General features: G+C 34.9%; 1 protein-coding gene across 4 annotated transcripts in view; it reads left to right on the forward strand.

Moving 5' to 3' along the window:
• PKIA (cAMP-dependent protein kinase inhibitor alpha) overlaps positions 1-20,269 on the forward strand; it is an 88,006-nt gene extending 67,737 nt beyond the window's left edge. For all 4 annotated transcript variants that reach the window (XM_055286571.2, XM_055286569.2, XM_063643343.1 and 1 more), the window contains 2 exons: positions 13,360-13,537; positions 16,747-20,269. In XM_055286571.2, the coding sequence (XP_055142546.1) occupies positions 13,387-13,537; positions 16,747-16,826 (231 nt within the window). In that variant the 5' untranslated portion in view covers positions 13,360-13,386 and the 3' untranslated portion in view covers positions 16,827-20,269. The remainder of the gene's footprint in view (positions 1-13,359; positions 13,538-16,746) is intronic.
• The last annotated feature ends 3,340 nt before the right edge of the window (positions 20,270-23,609 follow it).

Consider the following 23,609-nt stretch of genomic DNA (forward strand, 5'->3'; position numbering starts at 1 on the left):
TGAACAATTACATTTTCGGTAGTCAAAGGGGATAAAAAATGCTATATAGGAAATTAGCATCTGCAGAGAAGGTATTATAAATTGGCAGTGATAATGTGTAGATTTAAAATATGTTGAAATATGGTCATAGCAATTGTTTTTCTTTTTGGCTGAAAAGAGGCATATTGAAGTGTTTAACCACTTTTTCAATTGGAGTAGATATTTAGACACTGTACAGAAAATACCTGCTTGCAGAATAGCAGATATTAACATGTGTATGAAATGTGTGTTTTTAATTAATGCATTTTTATTCATTCAGAAAGGATCGCCGAGTTTAGCTTAAATGTAGCATTGTGACATATTAAAGTGGCATTCTTAGACTTTCCACGTTGCTGTTCCTTTTGCCTTCGCTAAACAGCACTGGCCTCTCATTTATCCAAGTTAGAAACCTAGACACAATTCTAAAATTGTCAACCTAGAATCCTCTACCTTCATGCTTTCCACTCAATAAATCACTAATTTCTGACTCTCCTATTTCACCAGGCAGTCTTGTTCACTGTACCCCTGCTCCCTTATTCTCAGGGCCTACCATCTCTGCCTCAACCTGCCGATCAAAGTCACTTCTAGTTCATTATGAGCAGGGCCATTTTTAAGCTTTCCCCCATCCTGGGCAATTGCACTTTTGGAAGCTCCACACTACATTTTATCAAATATATTAAAATGTACCCAAATCACATATTTAATATAATTTATTACATAACTAAGTAGGAGATGCATTTCATAAGTTGTAATATTAGTGCTGATAATATTAATAAAACATGCTTTTAATCTCACTTTTGCATTTTTAAAAATACTTTGGAAGCTTTTTTTTAGGTGTCAGTATTTTCGTAGGTCTTTCTCAAACTCATAGTCTCTAGAGAGTGTGCTTTTACTATCACAAGGCAAAACAGCCCTAACAGTGAGGCAACTCGAATATGAGGACCATCACCTGGATAATTAAACCAGATTTGTGGGAGATGGAATAGGAAGTGTTTGTAGAACAAATACAGAAATCAAGAAAAAGATGTTGGTGTCAATTAATACTCTGCATAGCAGATCATAATATTCAAAACCCAGATACTGTTGAGATATCAATAAACTGTCACCCTATAGAGTAATACCTCAAAACATAATGTAAACTACTTATATCTTTAAAAAGAAATATTGATGGCAAACCATTAACAGAAAATGAAGTAAGTTTATACCCCAGTGCAAACATTGGAAAATGGTAACCGTAAATGGTTAAATCACCTATTAGTTTCATGACTTAAGATTTCTAAACCTTTAATATTTCATCTTTTAAAGTGAAATAATGAGAATACTGTTTTGAGAGAGTTGTTGAGAAATTTAAATTATATAATCCATATACACAGAGTGTGATGTCTGGCACATATGTGATATTTATTTTTGTTATTGTTATTATTCATAAGGCACTATTAAACCGTAGCTGTTTTGTTATTCTTATGGTCATTATTATATCTTGGAACAGACCAGAAAATATTACTGAGCTTGATTGGATCCTTTTTGTGATTTTAAAGATGAAAAAGTTAATATGAGTTATTCTGATAACTGTGTCAGTGTTCTAATATCCTTTGAAAATCTAAATATTTATTTAACATAGGAGGGCAAGTCATAGATTAATGAGAGGTTATAGATTTTAAAAGTATCTTTCTTCCTTGGACTCTTACAGAGCCAGTAAAGGAAAAGATAAAACAAATAATTTGGCAAGTATTATATAACAAAGAACACCACCAGCCCTAGGCCCTTAATGCTTTTGTGATTTTGATGTGAATAAACCCTGGTCCCCTTTCTGACGTCAGTACTGCTGCTGACTGGGTAAGACATTGGTCAAGTTGAATAACCTCTCACTGCTTTAGTTTATTCTTTTGTAATGTGCAGGTAACATTACTTGTCACTTGCCAACCAGCAGTACTTCTGCAGCTAATTGACTTTCTCAGCAGAAGTATTGCAAAGATTAGCTGATAAATGATTTATAAACCCTTTGAAATATTAAATATATGATATAAAAAGCCCTAACAAGAAGACAGAACAAATTATTCCGTGCTTTAATTTGCTACTTTCGTCATATATATTTGATAAAAAACTTAAAAGAGGAAGCCATCAACAAAGTGAAAATAGGTTAGATTACTCGAGATTCTAGATGCTTTCTATTGCTGTTATTTTAAAAAATCTTTTGTTATAATTGTGAATATAAGAAAAGAAAGTGTGCTAGAGATCATAATTGTATTTATCTTCTTAAGTTTATAAAAAATATTTTATTAGGAAAATGAACTGGGTAAGAATAAGGACACATGCTCTTAGCCTAGTTTTACTATGAACAACTGTATGACCTCGATCAAGTTACTTAAACAAGGAGGATCTTGAGTAAGATCATCAAGAACAATCTACACAATACATTTTGTGGATTTAGGAACGAAATATAAAACTCTGTGCCATACGTTGTAGTGGATTCGAAAATCAAAGACCCAGAAATATAATAGAAAGAGGTCAACATGAAAATAATAAATTCTCACATAAGACACAATTAAATCAACACAATAACAAAGTTATTTATTCTACCTGGAGATGGAGAAAGAGTGTGACGGGAAAGATGAGAACAGGTTGAGAAGACCAATAGGAGAATACCAAGAGCATTGCATGTGCTGCTGTGATTGGACCTTATTATGAACAGGAGAGATATTGTGAGAAAAGAGGCTAGTAAAGTAGATTGGCTTCAAACTCCTAAGGGCCATCAAAAAATTGAACTATGTTTTGTGGGTTCCTAGGAACAACTGAAGGTTTCTGAGTACTATTTATGTTTTATAAAGTTAATTCTGCTGATACTTTAAAGAGTAAATTGGAGAAGAGGTTTAAATGAGTTGTTAGCCTACAATTGCAACAGTCAAGGAAGAGATGAAGGCTGTTGCCAGAAGAATGGAATGAAAAATATTTAAGAGACATTGAATAGATGGAATTAACTACTGAGGTTTGAGAAATGATTGGATGTGAAGAATTAGTGAAAGGAAGTGATTGAATACAATTCTGAGATTTCTATCATTGATGCCTGTAAAAATAGTGGAGATATAAACAAAATAATAGAAAGAATGAACAGTTTTGTGAGCAGAGGTGGAGATGAAGAAAGCAAGAGATCCCATTTTGAACATACTGAATTTGAGATTTTAAAGACATCCATAGTGGAGTATTTCATAGTCAGTAGAAATTCTCCAGTGAAGCTTTAAAAAAATATCAGGCCCCAGAATTATAGATTTGAGTAGCATCAATTTACAGGTGGCAGTTAAGGTTATTAGGGTAAATGGGATTACCAGAAAGAGCATAAAAAACAAAAAGGAGAATAAAGATTTATTTTAAGAGGTAAGTAGTGGGAAGAGCAAGAAGTACAGGAAGATTATAAAGCAACCAAAAGAGTACAGTAACTACGGCAGCCAAGGGAGAAGGACATTTCAAAAAGAAAAAAAAGGCCAGGCACGGTGGCTCACGCCTGTAATCCCAATACTTTGGGAGGCTGAGGCAGGTGGATCACCTGAGGTTGGGAGTTTGAGGCTAGCCTGACTAACATGGAGAAACCTTGTCTTTATTAAAAATACAAAATTAGCTGGGCGTGGTGCATGCCTGTAATCCCAGCTACTCAGGAGGCTGAGGCAGGAGCATCGCTTCAACCCAGGAGGCGGAGGTTGCTGTGAGCCGAGATCACACCACAGCACTCCAGCCTGGGCAACAGGAACAAAATTGCATCTCAAAAAAAAATACAAACAACAACAACAACAAAAAAAAAGTGCAGTGTAAAACGCTAAATACAATTTGATATGGATGACTATTCTGAAAAGACTATTGCATTTGGTGAATAATCTGTAGTGATAGTTCCTGAGAAAACAGTTTTCCTAAGTTAATAGATATATGTGTAAAATTACAAGGGGAATTAAAAATAAAGCAGTGTAGAGGAAGCAGGGAAAATTAGTATCTACCTATTTTCCTATGTGGGAGTAAATGAAAGAAAAAGAGATGAATGTCTTAAAGAACATGCAGGATTGATTGTTTCATTGCAATCCAGCCTGGGCAACAAAGCGAGACCCTGTCTCAAAACGAAAGGAAAAAAAAAAAAAAGAGAAGAAAGATTTAAAAAATGCAGAGTTAAAAGATAAAAGATTTTATAACAGGGAAGATGTAAGCAATTTGAAAGGTGTTAAAGAAGTAGCTGAAGTAAAATTGTGACTCCAGAAGCAAGAGGCAGAATTGAAGGAATGATAATGAGGAAGAAGATAGAATCAAGAGCACCAGTCAGGTATTAATAACGGTGGGCAAAAGGACTCTTGAGTAAAGAGATGGACGATTTTAAATGTGATAATAAAGAAAGAGGATTGAAGATGAATGATGACCTTGGTCTCCACAAAGTTATTAGGTAAGATTTGCTATGGAGAGTAAGAAAGCAAGATACAAATAAAATTTAAAGAGCATACAAAAAAAAGAAAGAAAGAAATTGTTTTTATTAGAGATAGTATAGGGGTGAATCAGAAATGAGTATAAGAATTTATGAGTAGCTTTGAGGTCACTCGTTGCCCAATTATAAGAATATTTTCTAAAGAAAGATAGTACTTCTAACATTTTAAATATTTACAGGTAAAGAGTTCTCATTTTAAAGTTTTTACGTGTTAAACATTGTAGGGGGAAAAAGTATTTGAGTCTGATCTAAAGAAAGTTTGAGAGGAGAAATTAAGTAATGATGCCATTGGAGGGGAAAAGAAAAGAAGGCTGACATTTGCAGGAATGATGCAAAAGCAAGGCGGGGGTGGGCAGGGAACTGCTGGCACTTTTGCACTAAGCAAGTCAGTGGCACTGAACTCTCCTAGTGATCTATGTATTCTGCACCCCTACACACTCACAATTAGTATTTTTTTAGTTCCAGGTTTACCTAAGAATGTACTTGATGAAGCAGTACAAAAAAATTCATTTTCTTGAATCTCAACCTTTGAGTACACATGTTTTTAATATTCATGTGATGAAATGGGACATCTCATGAAGCACTTCTGTTGTGTATCAAATGTGGTTATCACAAGTAAAGCACCTTGTGCAACTGTGGGTTGAGAGCTGAGCCAGACACTATTTTCATGGATCACCATTTTTACTTGAAAGAACAAGTGACAGGCAAACTGTAGTTGTTCAAACTTGGACATTTGGCAGAGATTTTCTTGAAAATGAACAAAGCGAGCTTGTCACTTCTAGGAAAGCAAAATCTAACAGTATCTTTCGCCAACGAAAAAATCTAAACTTTCAAACAAAAATTATAATTTCGGAAAACTTATTATCTGCCCCTGTGAACTTGTCAGTTTCCCAATCCTTAAAGACTTTTCAGATGAGATAGTTGGTGTTGCTAACAAATGTGATATTGTATAATTAAATGTGCTACCATTTGGGAAATTTACATAATCCAGTGTACCAATATTTTCCAGATGACCAATGTCTGATAGTTAACAAAAAAAAAAGAAAAAAAAATGCATGGACAAAAGACCATTTCAAACTGCAAGAAAGACAATGGGAACTTTCTAAAGGAAGAGTATGGAAAGCATATTCATATGACTTTAGATTCCACATTGAAAAAAAGCCACAATTATCTGAAAAGGCTATTAAAATTCTCCTCACTTTTCCAGCTAAAAAAAATAATATCTCTGTTAAGCCAGATTCTCTTATATACTTCAACTAAAACAACATGTTAAGAGATACTGAATGCAGAAGCAAATATGAGAAACCAGATGTCTTTTATTAAGCCAGACATTTGCAAAATTAAGCCAGAGAGTTGCAAATGTAAATCAATGCCATACTTGTCACTATTTATTTATTTTTTTTTGCTTTGGAAAATGTATTTTATTTTCATTAAAATATTGATAAGAAGTGTAATGGGTTTATTCATAGTATTTGAGGTGAATTAATAATTATTTAATTTTTTCAGTTTTTCTAATTTCCCATATGTTAAATATTGGTAGATTTATCCCTGGAGAATGAAAGCTAAGTGGGATTCTTCATAATTTTTGAGCACGTAGTAGATATCTGAGACCAAAACAATTCAGAAATACTAATGTAGACCAAGCACTAAACACATAGTAAACTACTCAAGGGCTTTAAACATACTTCCCATGATTTCACAAAGTCAAAGTTGAGAAGTTATATAATTGCATTTTGTAATAGTGGAAAAAGGGGAATTTTCTTTCTTTTTCTTTCTTTCTTACTTAAAAGAAATCATAGTATTAAGATTAAAGAGAAGTCTTCAGTGCATGCTGATGACATTCTCTCCATTCTTTCCTCCAACTCTGTGAGTCTCATTTCATGTGTCCCATTTACAGGAGTAAAATTAGCATGTTATCCAGTCACCATTTGGCTCATGACTCAATGTCACTATAAAAATCATTTTAGCAACATCATAGGCCCAACTTGTAGAATCCATCGATGTGGAACACTTCAGTTTGTTTAACATAGGAGACGTAAGTACATGCTTTTCATAGTCTCTTGAAATCTATCTAAATCTGTAAATTCTACTATAGTAATACCTTATGCTTTATTCTCTCAAATAATTTGTGTGTATGGAATTTTAAAAAGATAGCACAAAAAAGGAAAAGATCAACACAGATCATGAGTCTCCGTTTTGAAATCCATTATATAAAGAATTTGTAGAGCAGCAATATTGCTTCTGTTGCTAAAGAGTAAGAGAGTGAGGCTGTTTTAAGAATGGGGAAAAGAGAGAGCAAGCTTATTTCTAATTCATAGATTTTGATTGAATTTTTAGATGTCAGATTTATGCTTTAAAGTTTAATACAACTTTAAATAGTTCAGTATTTAAATAATAAAATGTCAATTTCTCTCTTTTCCCTATCCCATAAGGCTGAATATTAGTATAATTGGATCTTTTGTATAACTGGATACAAAAAAGTAACACCATATTACCTTGTCTGTATTCAATACTATCATTTGGTCATGTCTACAAAATTCCAATTATAGCAACATAGACAAGAAACTCTAGTAAAGAATCAAAGTCTACTTTTAATAAGTTTTCCAGATTTTTTCCTGATTATTTTTATAAAGTCAGAATATGTGCTAGTTGCTGATCTATTAAACTTCCATCTGCTGCTGACTTTTATTTGACTTTTTTTGAATTTTGTAATTTTGGGGGGTGAATATCTGTCAAACATAATTTTTATGGCTGTTCTCCAGAATTTCAAAGCAAAAGTACAAGTCGTCTATACAGGTATGCTTGACGTAAAAGATATTTATCTCTCAGAGTCATATTACTAAATTAGAAGACCTGTGTCTAAATGCTTGACTGAAAAAGCAAATGGCCACCAGGCAAGTAAAAATATCTATTTTTGAGCACTTAAGGGGAATTCACTAAAAGCACTATAATCATAGAGAAAATCTGGAATATACAATATATTTTTTGTTTAAAAATGTAATTGCATGTTTTCCTTCATTCACGTATTTGGTGTGTGCTATTTTTTAGCTATTGTTCTTTTATTGGAAAATAGATCTATTGTCTAGAGAAAGAAAACAATAAGCAATGAAATATTACTTTTATAGTAATAGCTATTTGCATTATAATAATTATATTGGCTACTGTAATTGGATATGCAGTGCTTAGTTTCCATATCACTTTAAAGGTGCAGAATTGGATGCACATGGAACTAAAATTATATTTCAACTTTACAGGAATAATCTCTTCACACAATTGTCCCTATTGTCTTTCATTCAATTTAAATGAAAGCTATATATGAAGATTTTAAAAGTAAGCCCAATATACTTTTAGGTCTTTCATAACCTCATTTCTTCCTTCATGTGTTAATTACTTGAGTGCACTAAATGAAAATTCAAAGTAAGTTGTTGCTTACCCTCATATAAGTAGAATTGCCACCAGGATCTTTTAAAATTCCCACACAGATAAATCATAATACAAGACACTTTCTTTTATATATACCTTCTCATGGAAAATTTTACCACTTTTCTCTGCCTCATTTTTGTTATTTCAAATCTTTTAAAAACTATTTTCAGCAAGGAGAATTAAATATAAACCCCTACAAGGATATGTATTATTATGGCAGTTAGAAATGATAATTGGCAAAAAAACAGGGACCTTTACTGCAAAGCACAATGCCCTTTACACAAAACCCAAAGACATATACCCATAGTTTAAGTCATGGTAATATGTATGATTTAGTGGTTACTTAAAATCTCTCAGACTTCTTTTCTCCATCTGAAAAATGAGGATTTGTTTTCCTACTTTACAGCATTGTTATCAGATGAGAAATAATAGCACTTGTGCTTTTTTTAAGCCTGTTTGTTTGTTGGTTTGTTTGTTTGTTTGAGACGGAGTCTCGCTCTGTCACCCAGGCTGAAGTGCAGTGACCCGATCTTGGCTCACTGCAACCTCCGCCACCCGGGTTCAAGCGATTCTCCTGCCTCAGCCTCCTGTGTAGCTGAGATTACAGGCGTGTGCCACTATGCCCAGCTAATTTTTGTATTTTTAGTAGAGACAAGGTTTCACCATGTTGGTCAGGCTGGTCTTGAACTCCTGACCTCATGACCCTCCTGCCTCAGCCTCCCAAAGTGCTGGGATTACAGGCATGAGCCACCATGCCCGGCCTAAGCCTATGTTTTTAAAAGCCATAGAAAGAGACTAAGAGTGAAAATCATTGTGAAAACAGCTTGAATATCTCTTGTGACTCCACCTCTCCTTAAATATTTATAAGATGTATTTGCTAGATTGATGTGCATGTTCAGTTCTAAACCTTGAAGTAATGCGAAGCCAAATACTGTGTTGGTTAATGGTAACGCAGATAATGAAAATATCTTTACAATTAATAACACTGAATTATTCCAAGTTCCAAAAACTTTATTCAAACTCTGACTTACTCATAGACAGGCTGCCTGGTAAAGTAAAAAGCGTAGGCAGGAACTTTGCAGACTTAAGTTCCAAGTACTTAATTCATTAACTATGTGAATATGGGCAGATTAATTTATTAACTATGTGAATATGGGCAGATTAATTTATTAACTATGTGAATATGGGCAGATCACTTGAATTATCTGGTACTCAGGTTCTTCATCTATAAAAACTTCTAGACTGAAGTAGATGAATTTTTAGGATTTAGTAATTTAGTACAATCAGGAAGCAGGAAAGTTTTCTGTGGCCACTGATCAAAGGTGATTAATATATTTCTTCCTCATTGGTCAGTTCTATTTAACATATTCTTATTTAACATTGGCTATGTGCAAACAACTCTGCTAGAAATTGTATGTGATTAAAATATTAACAAAATGCAGTTTCTGCCTTATCAGAACCTGTAATATATTGAGAAGGAGAAGTAACTATAAGGCTTGTTAGAATTTAAGTGCCCTGTACAGTACAAATCAAACCTGTAGATCACTAGCTGAAGAGACACGGAAATTAGTTAAAAGAGAAGATGGTGTTTGACTGAGTTTTGAGCGCTAAATCTACTTTAACAAGAAAGTTTGTTGGGGAAAAACTGTTACAGGTGGAGTAACAGACTTGAACCAGCACACCAGCAGAGAAGCTCTGGAAAAATATTGCTCATTATTCTAAAACATACCATGTATGAGAGCAAGTGGTTGAAGTTAAAAAAAAAAAAAAAAAAAAAGTGAGTCCTTTCCAGATCACGGAATGCTTTAAAAGAAATGCTAAAAACTTCAGAACGTGTTGTATAGGCTGTGCAGCAGGCTTGGAAGGCCTTTGAGAAAGGCAAAATGGTTAACACTTATCGCAGCATTTTGGATAGGTTGGGACATGGAGAAACTTAGGGAATAGAGAAACTCAGCATTTGGTTGATTTGCATGTTCCTATGTTTTTCCTGTTTTTTACAGAGACTAAATATGAGTGGGATCAAATAAAAATCAATATGACCTGGCAAGTGATTAGACATGGATATCAAGGGAGAGAAATGAGGGAAAATATATTCTCCAACATGTGTCACGTTAATGAGCAGTGGGTTATGGCGTTAGAGGTGGAAGGAAATAAAATCAATAGCATGTCTTAAAAAGGCAGGTCAATTCATCCAAAAAAGAAAGAATGGTGATTATACAGAGAAATGTTGTTTGAAAAAGGAAGAATTTTTAGAGAATTTGTAACAGATGTACTGTATCTTCTCAGAGGAAGATGCAGAGTCATCTCTTAAGGTAGGTGGTGTCTGGTGTGTAGACTGGAAAGGGTTTGGAATCCCTCCCAAAGAGAACAGCATAAGGAAGAGTCAACTGGAGGTGAACAGAAGAATTTCTGAGCAACTCCATCCAAGTGTATACTAATAATAGAGCCAGAAATTTCTAGTTGAGCCAGTTGGAATAATTTTGTGACTTTTTCTGGTAACACTCAGCCACCCAGTACTGAGATCAGAGAAAATATACTATAGTGTTTTCCCAGCAGTGAAGTGTAGGTACGAAAGTAAAGATAACAATAGATCAAAGGGACTTCTTGATGCTAATAAAAAAACTACATAAAGTAGTGAGTAACTGATTCACGTAGGACTGGACCTAGAGGAAACTAAAAAGTGATTCAAGGAATTAAAGACAGCATCAGTATAAAGAATTGGGTTCATTGACTATAAGAGGAAAAGAAAAAGAAAAGGTGGCTGTGACGAGCGGAGAGAATTTCCAGATTCAGAATTTTACAAATGAGGTGGTTTTGGTTTATTTTTGTTTGTTTTACCTTCCAACTTTTATTTTAGGTTCAAGGGGTACATATGCAGGTTTGTTTCATGGATAAATTGCGTATTTCTGGGGTTTGGTGTACAGATTATTTTATTACCCAGATAATAAGCATAGTAACCTATAGTTTTTTGATCTTCACCTTCCTCCCACCTTCCATCCTCAGATAGGCCCTGGTGTCTATTCTTCCCTGCTTTGTGTCCATTTGTACTCAGTTTTTAGCTACCACTTATAAGTGAGAATGTGCAGTGTTTGGTTTTCTGTTCCGGCATTAATTAACTTAGGATAATGGCCTTCAGCTCCATCCATGTTGCTGCAACAGACATGATCTCATCCACTGTTGATGGGCATTTAGGTGGATTCCGTGTCTTTGTTATTGTGAAAAGTGCTGTGATGAACATACGTGTGCATGTGTCTTTATGGTACAACGATTTATATTCCTTTGGGTATATACCCAGTAATGTGATTGCTGGGTCTAATGGTAGTTCTAAGTTCACTGAGAAATCTTTAAAATGCTTTCCACAGTGGCTGAAGTAGTTTATATTCCCATCAGTAGTGTAAAAGTGTTCCCTTTTCTCTGCAACTTCACCAGCATCTGTTGATTTTTGACTTATTAATAATAGCCACTCTGACTGGTGTGGGGTGGTGTCTCATTGTAGTTTTGATTTGCATTTTTCTAATGATTAGTGATGTTGGCCAGTTTTTTGTATGCTTGTTGGCCGTGTGTGTGTCTTCTCTTGAGAAGTGTCTGTTCATATCCATTGCCCAATTTTTAATGGAGCTATTTGCTTTTTGCTTTATTTTTAAATTTTATTTATTTATTTTTTTGAGACGAAGTTTCACTCTCACCGCCCAGGCTGGAGTGCAATGGGCATGATCTCACCTCACTGTGACCTCCGCCTCCCGGGTTCAAGTGATTCTCCTGTTTCAGCCTCCTGAGTAGCTGGGATTACAGGCACTCAACACCAGGCCTGGCTAATTTTTGTATTTTTAATAGAGACGGGGTTTCACCATGTTGGTCAGGCTGGTCTCGGACTCCTGACCCCAGGTGATTCACCCGCCTTGGCCTCCCAGAGTGCTGGGATTACAGGCATGAGCCACCACTTGTTGATTTAAGTTCCTTTTTAGTTCTGGATATTAGAATTTTGTCAGATGCATAATTTGAGACTATTTTCTGCCATTCTGTGGTTTGTTTGTTTACTCCGTTGATAGTTTCTTTTGCTGTGCAGAAGCTCTTTAGTTTAATTATGTCCCATTTGTCAATTTTTGCTTTTGTGGCAATTCTTTTTGGAGTCTTTGACATAAATTATTTGCAAGGGCCTATGTCCAGAGAAGTATTCCCTATGTTTTCTTCTAGAGTTTTTATAGTTTTAGGTTTTACATTTAAGTCTTTAATCAATTGAAATTGACTTAGTCCTTGAGTTGATTTTTGTACATGGTGAAAGGAAAAGGTCCAGTTTCAATCTACATGTGGCTAGCCAGTTTTCCCAGCACCATTTATTGAAGAGAGAGTTCTTTCCCCATTGCTTGTTTTTGTCAATTTTGTTGAAGATCAGATAGCTTTAAGTGTGGCTTTATTTCTGGGTTCTTTAAGCTGATTCATTGGTCTCTGCGTCTGTTTTTGTACCAGTATCATGCTGTTTTAGGTTACCATAGCCTTGCAGTATAGCTTAAAGTTGGGTAGTGTGATGCTTCTGGCTTTTTTCTTTTTCCTTAGGGTTGCTTTGGCCATTTGGGCTCTTTTTTGGTTCTTTACGAATTTTAGAAAATTTTTTTTCTAATTCTGTGGAAAATATCGTTGGTAGTTTGATAGGAATAGCATTGAATCTGTAAATTGCTTTTGGCAGTATGGCCAGTTTAATGATAGAAATGAAAGGGTTTTGAGTAATCAGTTTTTGTACCTTTTGACATTTTATTTCCAAGATTTAATTAAGAGTGTTTGTTACTCCTCTCAAGTAATGACTTATCAAGGGGAACGTGGGGAGCTGTTTTTGTGGACTGGGAGCAGAATTTGATCACTGAAAATATTTAGAATTGCTGGTGCATGGTGCATAGTGCATAGCGGTAATAAAAAGCAAAGAATTTTGGTTCATTTCATTAGCAGACTGTACAGACAATGCTCTCACTTACTGCTTACTCCAAAGATGAACCATTTTTCACTTAACACTCCCCAAGTGTCTCAAGTTCTCTTTGGAGTTGAAGAATGACTAAAATAGTATTAGAGAAAGATAGTTTTATAATGTAAACTAAATATCAACAAACTATGGCATGCAGGCCAAATCTGGCCCATTCCCTATTTTTGTTAATAAAATTTGTTTATTATATTTGTTTTATGTATTGGCTATGGCTGCTTTTGTACTTTAAGGATAAAGTTGAGTAGTTGGGATAGAGATCATATGACCCTCAAAGCCTAAATATGTACTATCAGGCCCTGTACATTAAAGGTTCCCAGACCTTTGATCTAAATTCTTAGGACCAGAAAACTCATTACTTGTTTTTTGAATCTGTAAACAGGACAATTGTTTCACATTCATATACTAGGTCGGTAGTTTAACAGTTGTCTTTGTTAAATGTTTAGCATTGACTACCATTATATTTACCTATGAATTTTCCTTTCTTTTGTAGTCCCTGCTATGTGGATATTTGGTAGCAATGACTGATGTGGAAACTACATATGCAGATTTTATTGCTTCAGGAAGAACAGGTAGAAGAAATGCAATACATGATATCCTGGTTTCCTCTGCAAGTGGCAACAGCAATGAATTAGCCTTGAAATTAGCAGGTCTTGATATTAACAAGACAGGTAAGTCATCTGGCACACATTTCCCTATGAGCATGGAATGATTTGCAGCATTTTACTAAGTGGGATTAAGGCATGAAAAGCCATCTTTGAAAGTAATCTAATGTAAAGAGTTTTAAACAATCCAAGGCAAGATGAAAGTCTGAGACTAATCTCTTAATCACTCCTGCTCTATTTTCAATGATGTCTCTTTAGAAGCCTTCCCACTCAAATGCAGAATCCTTAATCTGATTTTATTAATGCAATCAATAAAACACATGGTGTGTTTTTTTTAAATCCTAATTTCTGTAAAAGCTGAAATTGCTAATGTACAGTACTTAACAAAGTTTGAGCTCCTACCTTTGACAATATTGGCCACCTCTTAACATTTACTAGATAGACATTTAACAAGATTCACAGGTAATTCTGATAGACTTCAATTCTAAGAACAATTTTACTAAAAAAAGGGTCTCCAGGGCTAATTTTATTAAGAATGGAAGTAAAATGATCTGTTACGTTAGTAAGTCTTAGGTAAAAGGGTCTTTGGTTTCCCATTCCAGATAGAATGGGTTTGTGAAAAATTTGTCTCCTTACTGGGCCCTGAATTCTTACCCAAGGAGTCTATCTTCATTAATGAAAAAGAAAAACAAGTTTGATGGATTAAAATACTTGACAGTTTTACTTCTGAGTATTAGAATAAGTCCCCTGATAGTCCCTCCACTCATAGCTTTTGCAGATATCAAAGCTGAATGTGTTTCCCTGAGAAGACTTGTGTAAAAATAACCTTAAAAAGTAAAAAGAATTCACGATTAGGGAACCCTGATATTATGTGCATGGAAAGCACTTATCACAATTTCTGACTCTTAATTATTCAATATGTCTTCGCTGTTAGAATTTTTAAGGTAAAACCTTTAGATTATTAGAAAACTGAGTCAGAGTATATGTATATATAGATTAATGAAATGGCTCAGCAACATTACTTTAAAATATATAAGGATAGTATTTTATTCAATGGCTAAAGCTCAGTATTTCCCAGACTGGTCTTTTCAAATTCAGATTAATAATAAAACTTTAATATCACCACTTTGGAATATGTAGACCTGTGTATATCTTAGGTTTCATTGTTGTGCTATTATTGCTACCAGTAGTTACTTCCCAGAACAGCTCTGAGAAAGACTGTATAGGGAATTATTCCAATTTGGTAACATGAGATGGATAAATACATTTTTGCTGCAGTCTTTCATAAGATTTATATTTTATTTTTCATACAAATACGGTGCTTTAAATAGTCTGCATTAATTTTAGCCGCTCTTAATATTAGAACATTTTTATTCATAGTACAATTTAATTTCTTCTTTTTCTATTTTTCCTGAAGTTGAGAATTATTAGCCCTAAGACTGTTTTATTTTCCTGAAAACATTAAATTATTATAAATTATCTAAATGATAAATTAAAATTTAATATTAATAAAAATAAATAAAATAATTTTATATGCATTATTTTATAATTAAATAATTTAAAATAATTTAAATTATCTTTACACTTCCAATTGTCTTCTTTTCTAAATATTTTTGCATGTTAATTGCAATTCACTAGACTCTTGCAACATTTTGTGTTTCTCTTAAACTTATGAAGTCCAAAACCAGAAACAGTATACAAAGCAATAACTTTCTTTATTCTAAGTACAAAAATCTAATAACTGTATAATATGAAGATCTAAAATATAAAAAATGGCAAATATATAATGACAAATTCAACATCACTAAGAATTGTGAGGAATTTTTTTTGTAATTGGTAAATGTTTCAGCTTCATTTTAGTTTATACTCAACAATATTGTTGCTTCATGTTTACCTTTATTTGTTAACAAGCACCTATTTAGCAACAGTCTCTATGTTTTCAGCATAATGCTAAGCCCTGAGAAGTGTCCCCAGACACCTAGAAGGTCCCAAGCCCGATGGGAGTCAAGTTCCTCATCTTGTATTTATACAATCACTTTCATCCAGAAATATTCTACTGTCTTACATATGCCCTAATTTGACTTCATTTCTTTGATTACCAAAAGCTTCTCCTGTTTACCAAGTTCTTGTTGCATGCTTAATTTACACATCTCAGAACCAGGCCATCTGCACAACATGTGAGCCTCTCACAATAAAATAGTGCATGAAAATTATATATAATGTTTGGTCATACCCTTGGTACTGCTTTAGAAGAAAATATTTTTATGTGGAAGAATTGGTTTTAATTTCCCTAAAGATTTAATGTTGTTGGAGTATGGTGAGGTGCTTTGTGTGTACTTGCTAAGAGTAGAGAAGAAACTGCCTTATAACATTATGGTCCAAAGAATAGACCAGCCGACTTACCTGCTTTTATTTGAATTATGATAACAAACCCTTAGCAAATATTGATGCATTTATATTATTGCAACACCTGAAAACATTTTGTCTGCCAAGCCATACTGGCTGCCTGATAACAAAACGTCACATGCAGATATTTGAATCTTTGAGTCTAGAATTGCCAACAGCTTGCACTTATATAAAGTGACCTAATATGGAGTGAAAGCATTGAAATGTTTGCTATACCACTGGCTAAGATTGCTACTGAGGGTGCAGTTATGAGGGTCGTTTTATTGGAATTGTGCATATGTTCTCTAAGGGCAGACCAGGGGCCATTATAACTATTTGACAAGGGACTGGCCAGCTGACATAGTGCCCTTTCATTTTCCACTATTGCTTTTACTTTGAACTAATAGAACCTCTGAGAAATTAGCTGGGTTATCATCAAGTGCTATAAAAAGGAGAAAATGCAGTTTTAAAATATTTCTTCAAATAAGACAATCAGGCATAAAAAGGTAAACATGCTCCCACTTCTGATTTCTACTTAAATACATTTCTGATTTCTGCAACCTGTGAAACTATATCTAAGTGACATGACCTGGCCGTGAGATTTCTGAGCTATTTATCCAAAGCTTAGCTGATCACTAACTACTCTGAAAATTTGAATATTATTTTGTTTTTGAGCCATGCTGTCCCAAGTTCACAGAATTAATCAGTCCTTGAAAACTTAAGCTGTTTTCTTAGTGGTGAACTGACTACCAAGAAAATATACTTGTTCCTTAGAGAGTTTCAGGCCTGTTTAGTATTTCTGAAGTTACCAATATGACATATTGAGAGTTGGTAAATAAAAGCAATCATTTTTATTTTGCCTTTATTCTGATTTCGTTTTTCTTTTGCAGAAGGTGAAGAAGATGCACAACGAAGTTCTACAGAACAAAGTGGGGAAGCCCAGGGAGAAGCAGCAAAATCTGAAAGCTAACACCCCACTTTGACCCTCGACCACACCTGAAAATGTCTCAAATCTCCAGGAGTGTCTGGAATGCATTTGTTTCCATGAGTGAAAAGAGGAAAAAGAAAATGGCTGTGCTGCATTGCAGGAATCTGCTCATTATCATGTTAAAAATGAGGGCAGAGGCTGTGGCTGCAGGCAGACTTTTCCCTACCTCTGTCATTAGCAATGGTTGAAATCATGTGGCTTGTGTTTGGGCGTCATTTTTGTATGGATCCTTTCACTTGATCATATGATGAAATGCTTATAGAGAGTAGCACTGACCTAGATGATGATTCTTCCTGTAGCATCTGGCCCCTCACAATGTCAGAGGATTTAATTGTGTCTAATTGCGAAGGGTTGATTGAACCCCAGAGTTTAAATATCTCTGGCTCAAGTGTTCACCCAGTAAAAGAAAGATCCAGAAAGCACTGTTTTTAGCATTACATATCTGTGTGTTACTGCTGTGTTATTTACACTGTTTTGTATTGTACAATATATATGCTCAGCACTGCCCACTTCTCTGATTGCTTATGAAAAACACAATGATGTACATTACTGTGAATTTTTATACCACTCATTTTTAAAAGGGCTGTCTTTTTATTTTAGTTTTCCATACTGTGGTGGTGTACACAGGATAGAACACCCTTTTTTAAAACACAGTCTTTCCCCTTGCTTATTGTATGTTGATGAGTTGATTAAGTCTAACAGATTCAACAAGACTCCATTGCTTTATTATACAGACATTTGAAAATATCCATTAATGTGAATATCACCTGAATTCAGTCTGTTTGGTGTCTGCACAGACTGGAATTCAATCTGTCAAGTTTGCTTTATTCTCAAGTGGAGAACTTCTCCCACCTAATATATATATATATATATTTTAAGTTATGAGAATTTTGGACAATTGGAAAGGTAGAAAAGAAAAGCCAAGATCATACTAAGGACTGGAAATATTTTGTTCTGTGGAATCAAATTTCTCACAATGCTGTATGATACTATTTAAATTTGGAGGACAACTTATCTTCACTAAGCTGAATAAGGTGGAGAAAGTAATCTCCTTGCAATCATGTGGACACCAATCACAAAAGTAAAGCCCTGGTGTTGTGTTTTCATGTCTTTTTTCAGCCCTATGAGATCCAAATGTTATTATGCACTTTTTAATGTTTGTAAACTTTTACTAATAATTAGTGTGAGTTGCATTCTGATACAATAATGATTATCATTAGAAGCTAACAAAATTCTCATTAATACTGTGTTTGATGGCCTCTGCTGTGTTTTAACATCGTGCTTCTTATATGGAAAGTTTTTGTGAGCTGTGTAATCCCTCTGGTCAGTATTATGAAATCATTTGTCAGTGGTAATAAATAAGGAACCAGTAATATGCCAATGGTTCATGAATTACTGGACAAATAGCAGGCAATGGGAGTCCCTTTACAATAGTGAGCCCACTTAGCTGTCCTTGAGGGCTTAGATACCTTTCCACATGAAGTAGATAGAGCAGCATTCCAATAGGTAATTTGTGTGGTTGTGCCAGAAACTCAGCCCTTCTATGTAATTACATACAGGATAAAAGGTAAGTCTGCTCACTTCTCCTTCCACAGGGCATTTCAACTGACTGGAATAAGGGCATGGGTTGCATTTAGTACTCAATCAGATATTACTAGAAAAAAAATAATAATGTGAGCCTTTCCGAGAGCAGAAAGAGGAAAGATTAAATTTTAGAATGCTTCCTTCTGTCTAATCCATCAGGGGCCAAAATGCCCAGTAAAATTCAAACACATCACCTACTAATAGACTCACAAGTGAGAAAAGAGGTTCCTAGGGTTATTTTAGGCAATCCCTGGTAAACTGTTTAAACCATCGAACCCCTACAGTCAGTTTTCAGTATCCTCATTAAATATTTTAATAGGTTTCTTGTGAATTTAAATTTCTCTTCTTTCTTAAGGTTGTGAAATTCCAAACTGATTTTATGTGATTTTGAAAATTTTAGAACCAGTGCTGAGTCTATGTGGAGGGTTTATATTCCTATGTGATATACTATTATTAATGCATGTGGTGCCATGCTTGTCTTTAAATACATAAATAGTGCTAAATTGCAAAGTCATATGGAGCTTTGGATTTAGTTTGACTTCTTACTACTGCTTTGTCTGCTATATTCAAACCCAAAGGCATTTCCAAGCTAGGGAGATAAAAATTAATTTTCCAAAATGTCCACATCCTATACATTTTGCTTATTCATGGCATCTTTCAAATTTTATTTTAGTTTCCTTTATTTGCAAGTCAAGAATACACATGGATCTGAATTTTTAAGGAGAGAAGGAAAGAGTAGGAAACCAGGGCGTTGGGTTTGGTAATAGGCATTGGATGCCTATTAACCAACTATTCCTATGCTAATGGCTTTGCAGCTCGTATTCTCCCATTTGATCCTCAAACAATTCTATTAAGAGTGGTATTTTTATCCAATTTCACAGATTAAAATATAAGCACTCAATAAAATATAACCTTTAGAAGCTTTAAAAGCTAGTAAGTGATGAACTGAGGATTTGAACCCATGTTTGTCACCAAGGAGCTTTCCAGTGCACATGTCACAAAATTAGAGCCAACTGCAGAGCTGTAAGGGAACTTTTAGAGATGAACTTCTTCAGCCTCCATATTTTACAGAAGGAAACTGAATCCCAGAAGGAGAAATTGCCTTTCTCAAGGCTCCCTAGATGGGTAATAACAGATATGAGTAGGTCACATAAAGTATATCTTTTTTTAAAAAAAGAAATTCAATTATGTCTTATTTGGGGGGTATATTTCCCAGAAGATATTTTTCTGGCATGTGGTCTGTAAACACAGCATGATTCACATTTTTTATGTTTCATGCTACTCATTTTGTTTAATTACCAACAAACATGGGGACTTTGGCTTTTTGACTTATTTGCAACAAGCATGAAATTGTTAAATTTACCTTTTATCAATTGTAATCATCCTATGCCAACATATTATCATAAATTCATAGAAATATTTTTCCAATAAATAACAGACATTGAAATCCAATTCTTAGATAATACTCCCAGAACAGCCAATGGTAAATGCCCTATACTTGAGTCTTACTTAGATACAGTGGTAATGCACCATTTTAGAAGATGAAGGATACTGCTATTTCTCTTCAGGGAAACAATAATGGATAAAGAAATGTAACTGCCGGGCAGCAAAGCTTCTAAGTGAAACCTGTAGTAGTAGTAGCAGGGAGAAAATGTGTAGTCATCAAGTGAAAATAGGAAAGGATCTATGATTTATGATGTCTTAATAGACCCTAAATTGTTCTTTAATTACAAGAGTGGCAGTCTCTGAAGTCATTTGTGAGCTTGTATGACTTTTGTATTTAGCAATGTTGCATGCTCACATAATTGATGATTAAAAGTAACACATTTTTCTGAAATGTACACAGTCTATTAAGAGTATTTATTGAATTCACACTATGTACTTGGTGCTAGAGAGTGCTGCAGGTGATAAAGGAGAAATTCTATGCCTCAGTCATCCTGCAGTGGACAAACCCAGGACTCCAGCTTCACTCTTTCCTGGCCTTTATTCTAATCATTTTCAACTCCATTCCACTCGTGTAGCCCACTTCCTGGTCTTTGTCATCTACGAGAACCATCCCACCTCCTAGATCTTAACCCCCAATACCATGCCTATGGTTCTTACTTGCTCATCTGTAGGGAGATGACTTTCAGTCAAGAGAAAGACAGGTGTTTATCAGAATTCTTGGAAAGTTTTTACAGCACCCACCCTACCTACCCCCCACATAGATACATTCATACACAAGCACTCTTTCTCTTAAAATAACTTTCTACATGACTCTGATACCTTTCTTCCACCCACCTGCACCCCCACCATTTTAGAACCACTGATCTAGAAGTTCAATGCTTCCTGATGCACCCACCCTGCCCACTCCACTGCAAGGCTTTGAAATGAGTCAGGAACAAAATGCAATCCTCACATGGTTTTACTGCATTAAGGGTAATTTTTTGGGGTAAAGAAGCAAAGAGAGCTCTTCTTTTATCCTAGTGTTTCTCTCTTTCCATCATTTTATTTTTATCACACACAGGCAGTAATGACCAAACAGAGACCAAGGTGGAGCTTAGGAGAAAGTAGGCATCAAACAGCACTCAGCCTGAATCCAGGCAAGTTCTTCAGTCCAAAGAGCAAAGGGGATGTAAATACTTAAGTTCATCTTACTCAGATCGCAAGGATAGAACACCACATAGGGACTTGGGACCAACAAAATGCTAGCCAGTGAAATAAGTTGTAGAGCCTCTAGGGTCTCTACTCATTGTATATTTCTTGTATCTATCTAATTCAGGTGTGGGGATTCGGAATCATTTTCATCTTTAATAGTAAAGTCAAAATTAACAAAATTATATGACTATAACCTATTAACTTTCTAAATTTGCACCACATCTTCTTTCTGATTGGGTTAATATGGATGCTTCCTCAGCAACCTTCCTGCTAGTCTGGACTCCATTCTTCATCTTTCTCCTAGGTGCTCCTCAGGTTCCACATTTTCTTGCCTTTCTGCCATCTCTGCCCCATCAAAGTCAATTAGGCCATCTCACTTCTCTTTACTTGTCTTCTGGATGACCGTAAAAAGTTTAAAACAATGCTTATTCATTGTCTGCAACCTCAGTCTAGACATAAGTGCTGCACAGCTCTCTCTTTTCATGTCCCTGGGGACAGAGGAATCTTTCCACTTTCAGGCTAAGATTTATTCTTTCATTTGATGTTTTTAAACCATTTTATTCTGACTTTAACAGGATGTGTTAATTATCCTTTTTCTTTACTGACTTTGCCCTTTTTCACAAATGTGCTCAAGTTTTCTATTTCCCATTCGCTTCATTACTTATGTTTCTCAAAATAGTAATGTATACTCCCTATTTTCATGCTTCTTCTCCTCATTTCTTATTCTTTTGCAATTTGGCTTCCAATAAAATTTTTCTCATTATCAATGACATCTTTAGTAGCTCACCGTCTCTGTCATTGTCACTGAATCTCTGACCAATGTGGAAATTAAAAGGTGATGATGATTCAGAGGACTCAGATTAACCTAAAATAAAATTTAACATTTTTATATTTTTAATTGATACTAGTATGACAGGGTATCACTGAATAATAAAGTATTTTTCAACTATGTAGAATCGACATATATGAAGAAAACGTCAGCTTTCTCTCTAGGATAGAACTTCCATAATGTATGGATATGTCCTTACTCTATGACCACAATCTCCCCGTAATGTTTGCTTGCTATGTACTCAGATCCTATAGTGCTCATTTTTTTATAGGAGTGGTTGGCACATATCTGGGCACCAACACGGAGCCTAGACATTCACAGATGGGCAAGATTATCTTGTGATGTTGTAAAGTTCTGTGTTCCATTCTATTCTTGGATAAACGCTTGTGATATCACTTGTTCCTCTCAACAGCAGCCATATATGTGTAAAATCCCAGTCTTGCTCTATTTCTCTGAATTATACCTAAACAAATATATCTACCCGAAATAGAGTGGATCATTTTTGTATATTTTATTAGCTTACTCAATGACATTTAATCTGGTTCACCATGGAATCTTTTTGATATGCTTCATTTGCCTTCCTTTTTCTTCCAGGTGTTTTTAGTTAGTGATTTCTTGTTTGTTTCTCTCTGACACCTCCTCACTAACCTAAGACTGGTTCCTCCTTGTCTACCTCTCCACTAAATTTCATGGTTCCCTGGGTTTTCATTCTCATTCCTCTCCTCTAATCTCTCTCTCCAGATGACTTCCTCCACTCCCACATCAGCAACTGTATTCCTATGGTGAATCTCATATCTTCATCTCCAGCCCAGGAGTCACTCCTCATTATCTGACCTATTGGATAGTTGAACATGGATTGCTCAAAGAATCTTAAAATTCAATGTTCTAATACTAAATCCAATGCATAATCCCATTTTCAAACCTGCTTTTCCTTACATGCTACAGATTTCAGATCATGGTAGCACTGATTTTGCACTGACCTTAAATCAAAATTCTTGGAGCCCTTTTAGCTGTTACCTCTTCCTCTGATTTGTGTGTTTGTTTGTTTTTTGGTCAATCATTCTAATTCTTCACTATTGAAACTGCCCACTTCTTTTTATCTGCACTCAACCCTTAAATCATTACTTATCTATTATTACACAATGGCCTGCTCAGCATGACCCGCCTCATCCAGCACTCTTTCTAGCCATCTTACCACCAGATGTATTGCTCTGATACATGATTTTGATCATGTATCTCTCCTAATTAAAAAAATCCTTAAGTTTAGCCAGACAAACTTTACTGTATAAGTACCACATTGTATTTGTGTATAACTCCTTGCTCTGTGTTAGCTTTTATCCTGTTCCTAAAATGTGCTTCATGCTTGTGGGCAAAGTCTCACTGATCCTTTCAGACTAAGCCTCATTTCATCCTTTTCGGTAGAGTCTTTCTGACTCATCTCCATTCCCGAGCCCTACCCTAGGAAATCAGCTGTTCCATACTCCTTGCTTTCTAACAATTTATCCACAAATGGATCTCTATATCATAGCTATTTATTTGCATGCATATCTCTCCACCTTGATTGTGAGCTTTTTGAGGGCATCAACTCCGTTTTATTCATCTTTGTATACTCATTGTTTATCTATGTAGGTTATTGCTAATCAGTACAAACATCAGTAGATATTTGTAAATAAATAATATCTGCCCTCTTGAAGCTCATAATGAAGTTAAGAGAC

Source organism: Symphalangus syndactylus, chromosome 7, assembly GCF_028878055.3.
Source record: "Symphalangus syndactylus isolate Jambi chromosome 7, NHGRI_mSymSyn1-v2.1_pri, whole genome shotgun sequence".
Classification (NCBI taxonomy): Eukaryota; Metazoa; Chordata; class Mammalia; order Primates; family Hylobatidae; genus Symphalangus; species Symphalangus syndactylus.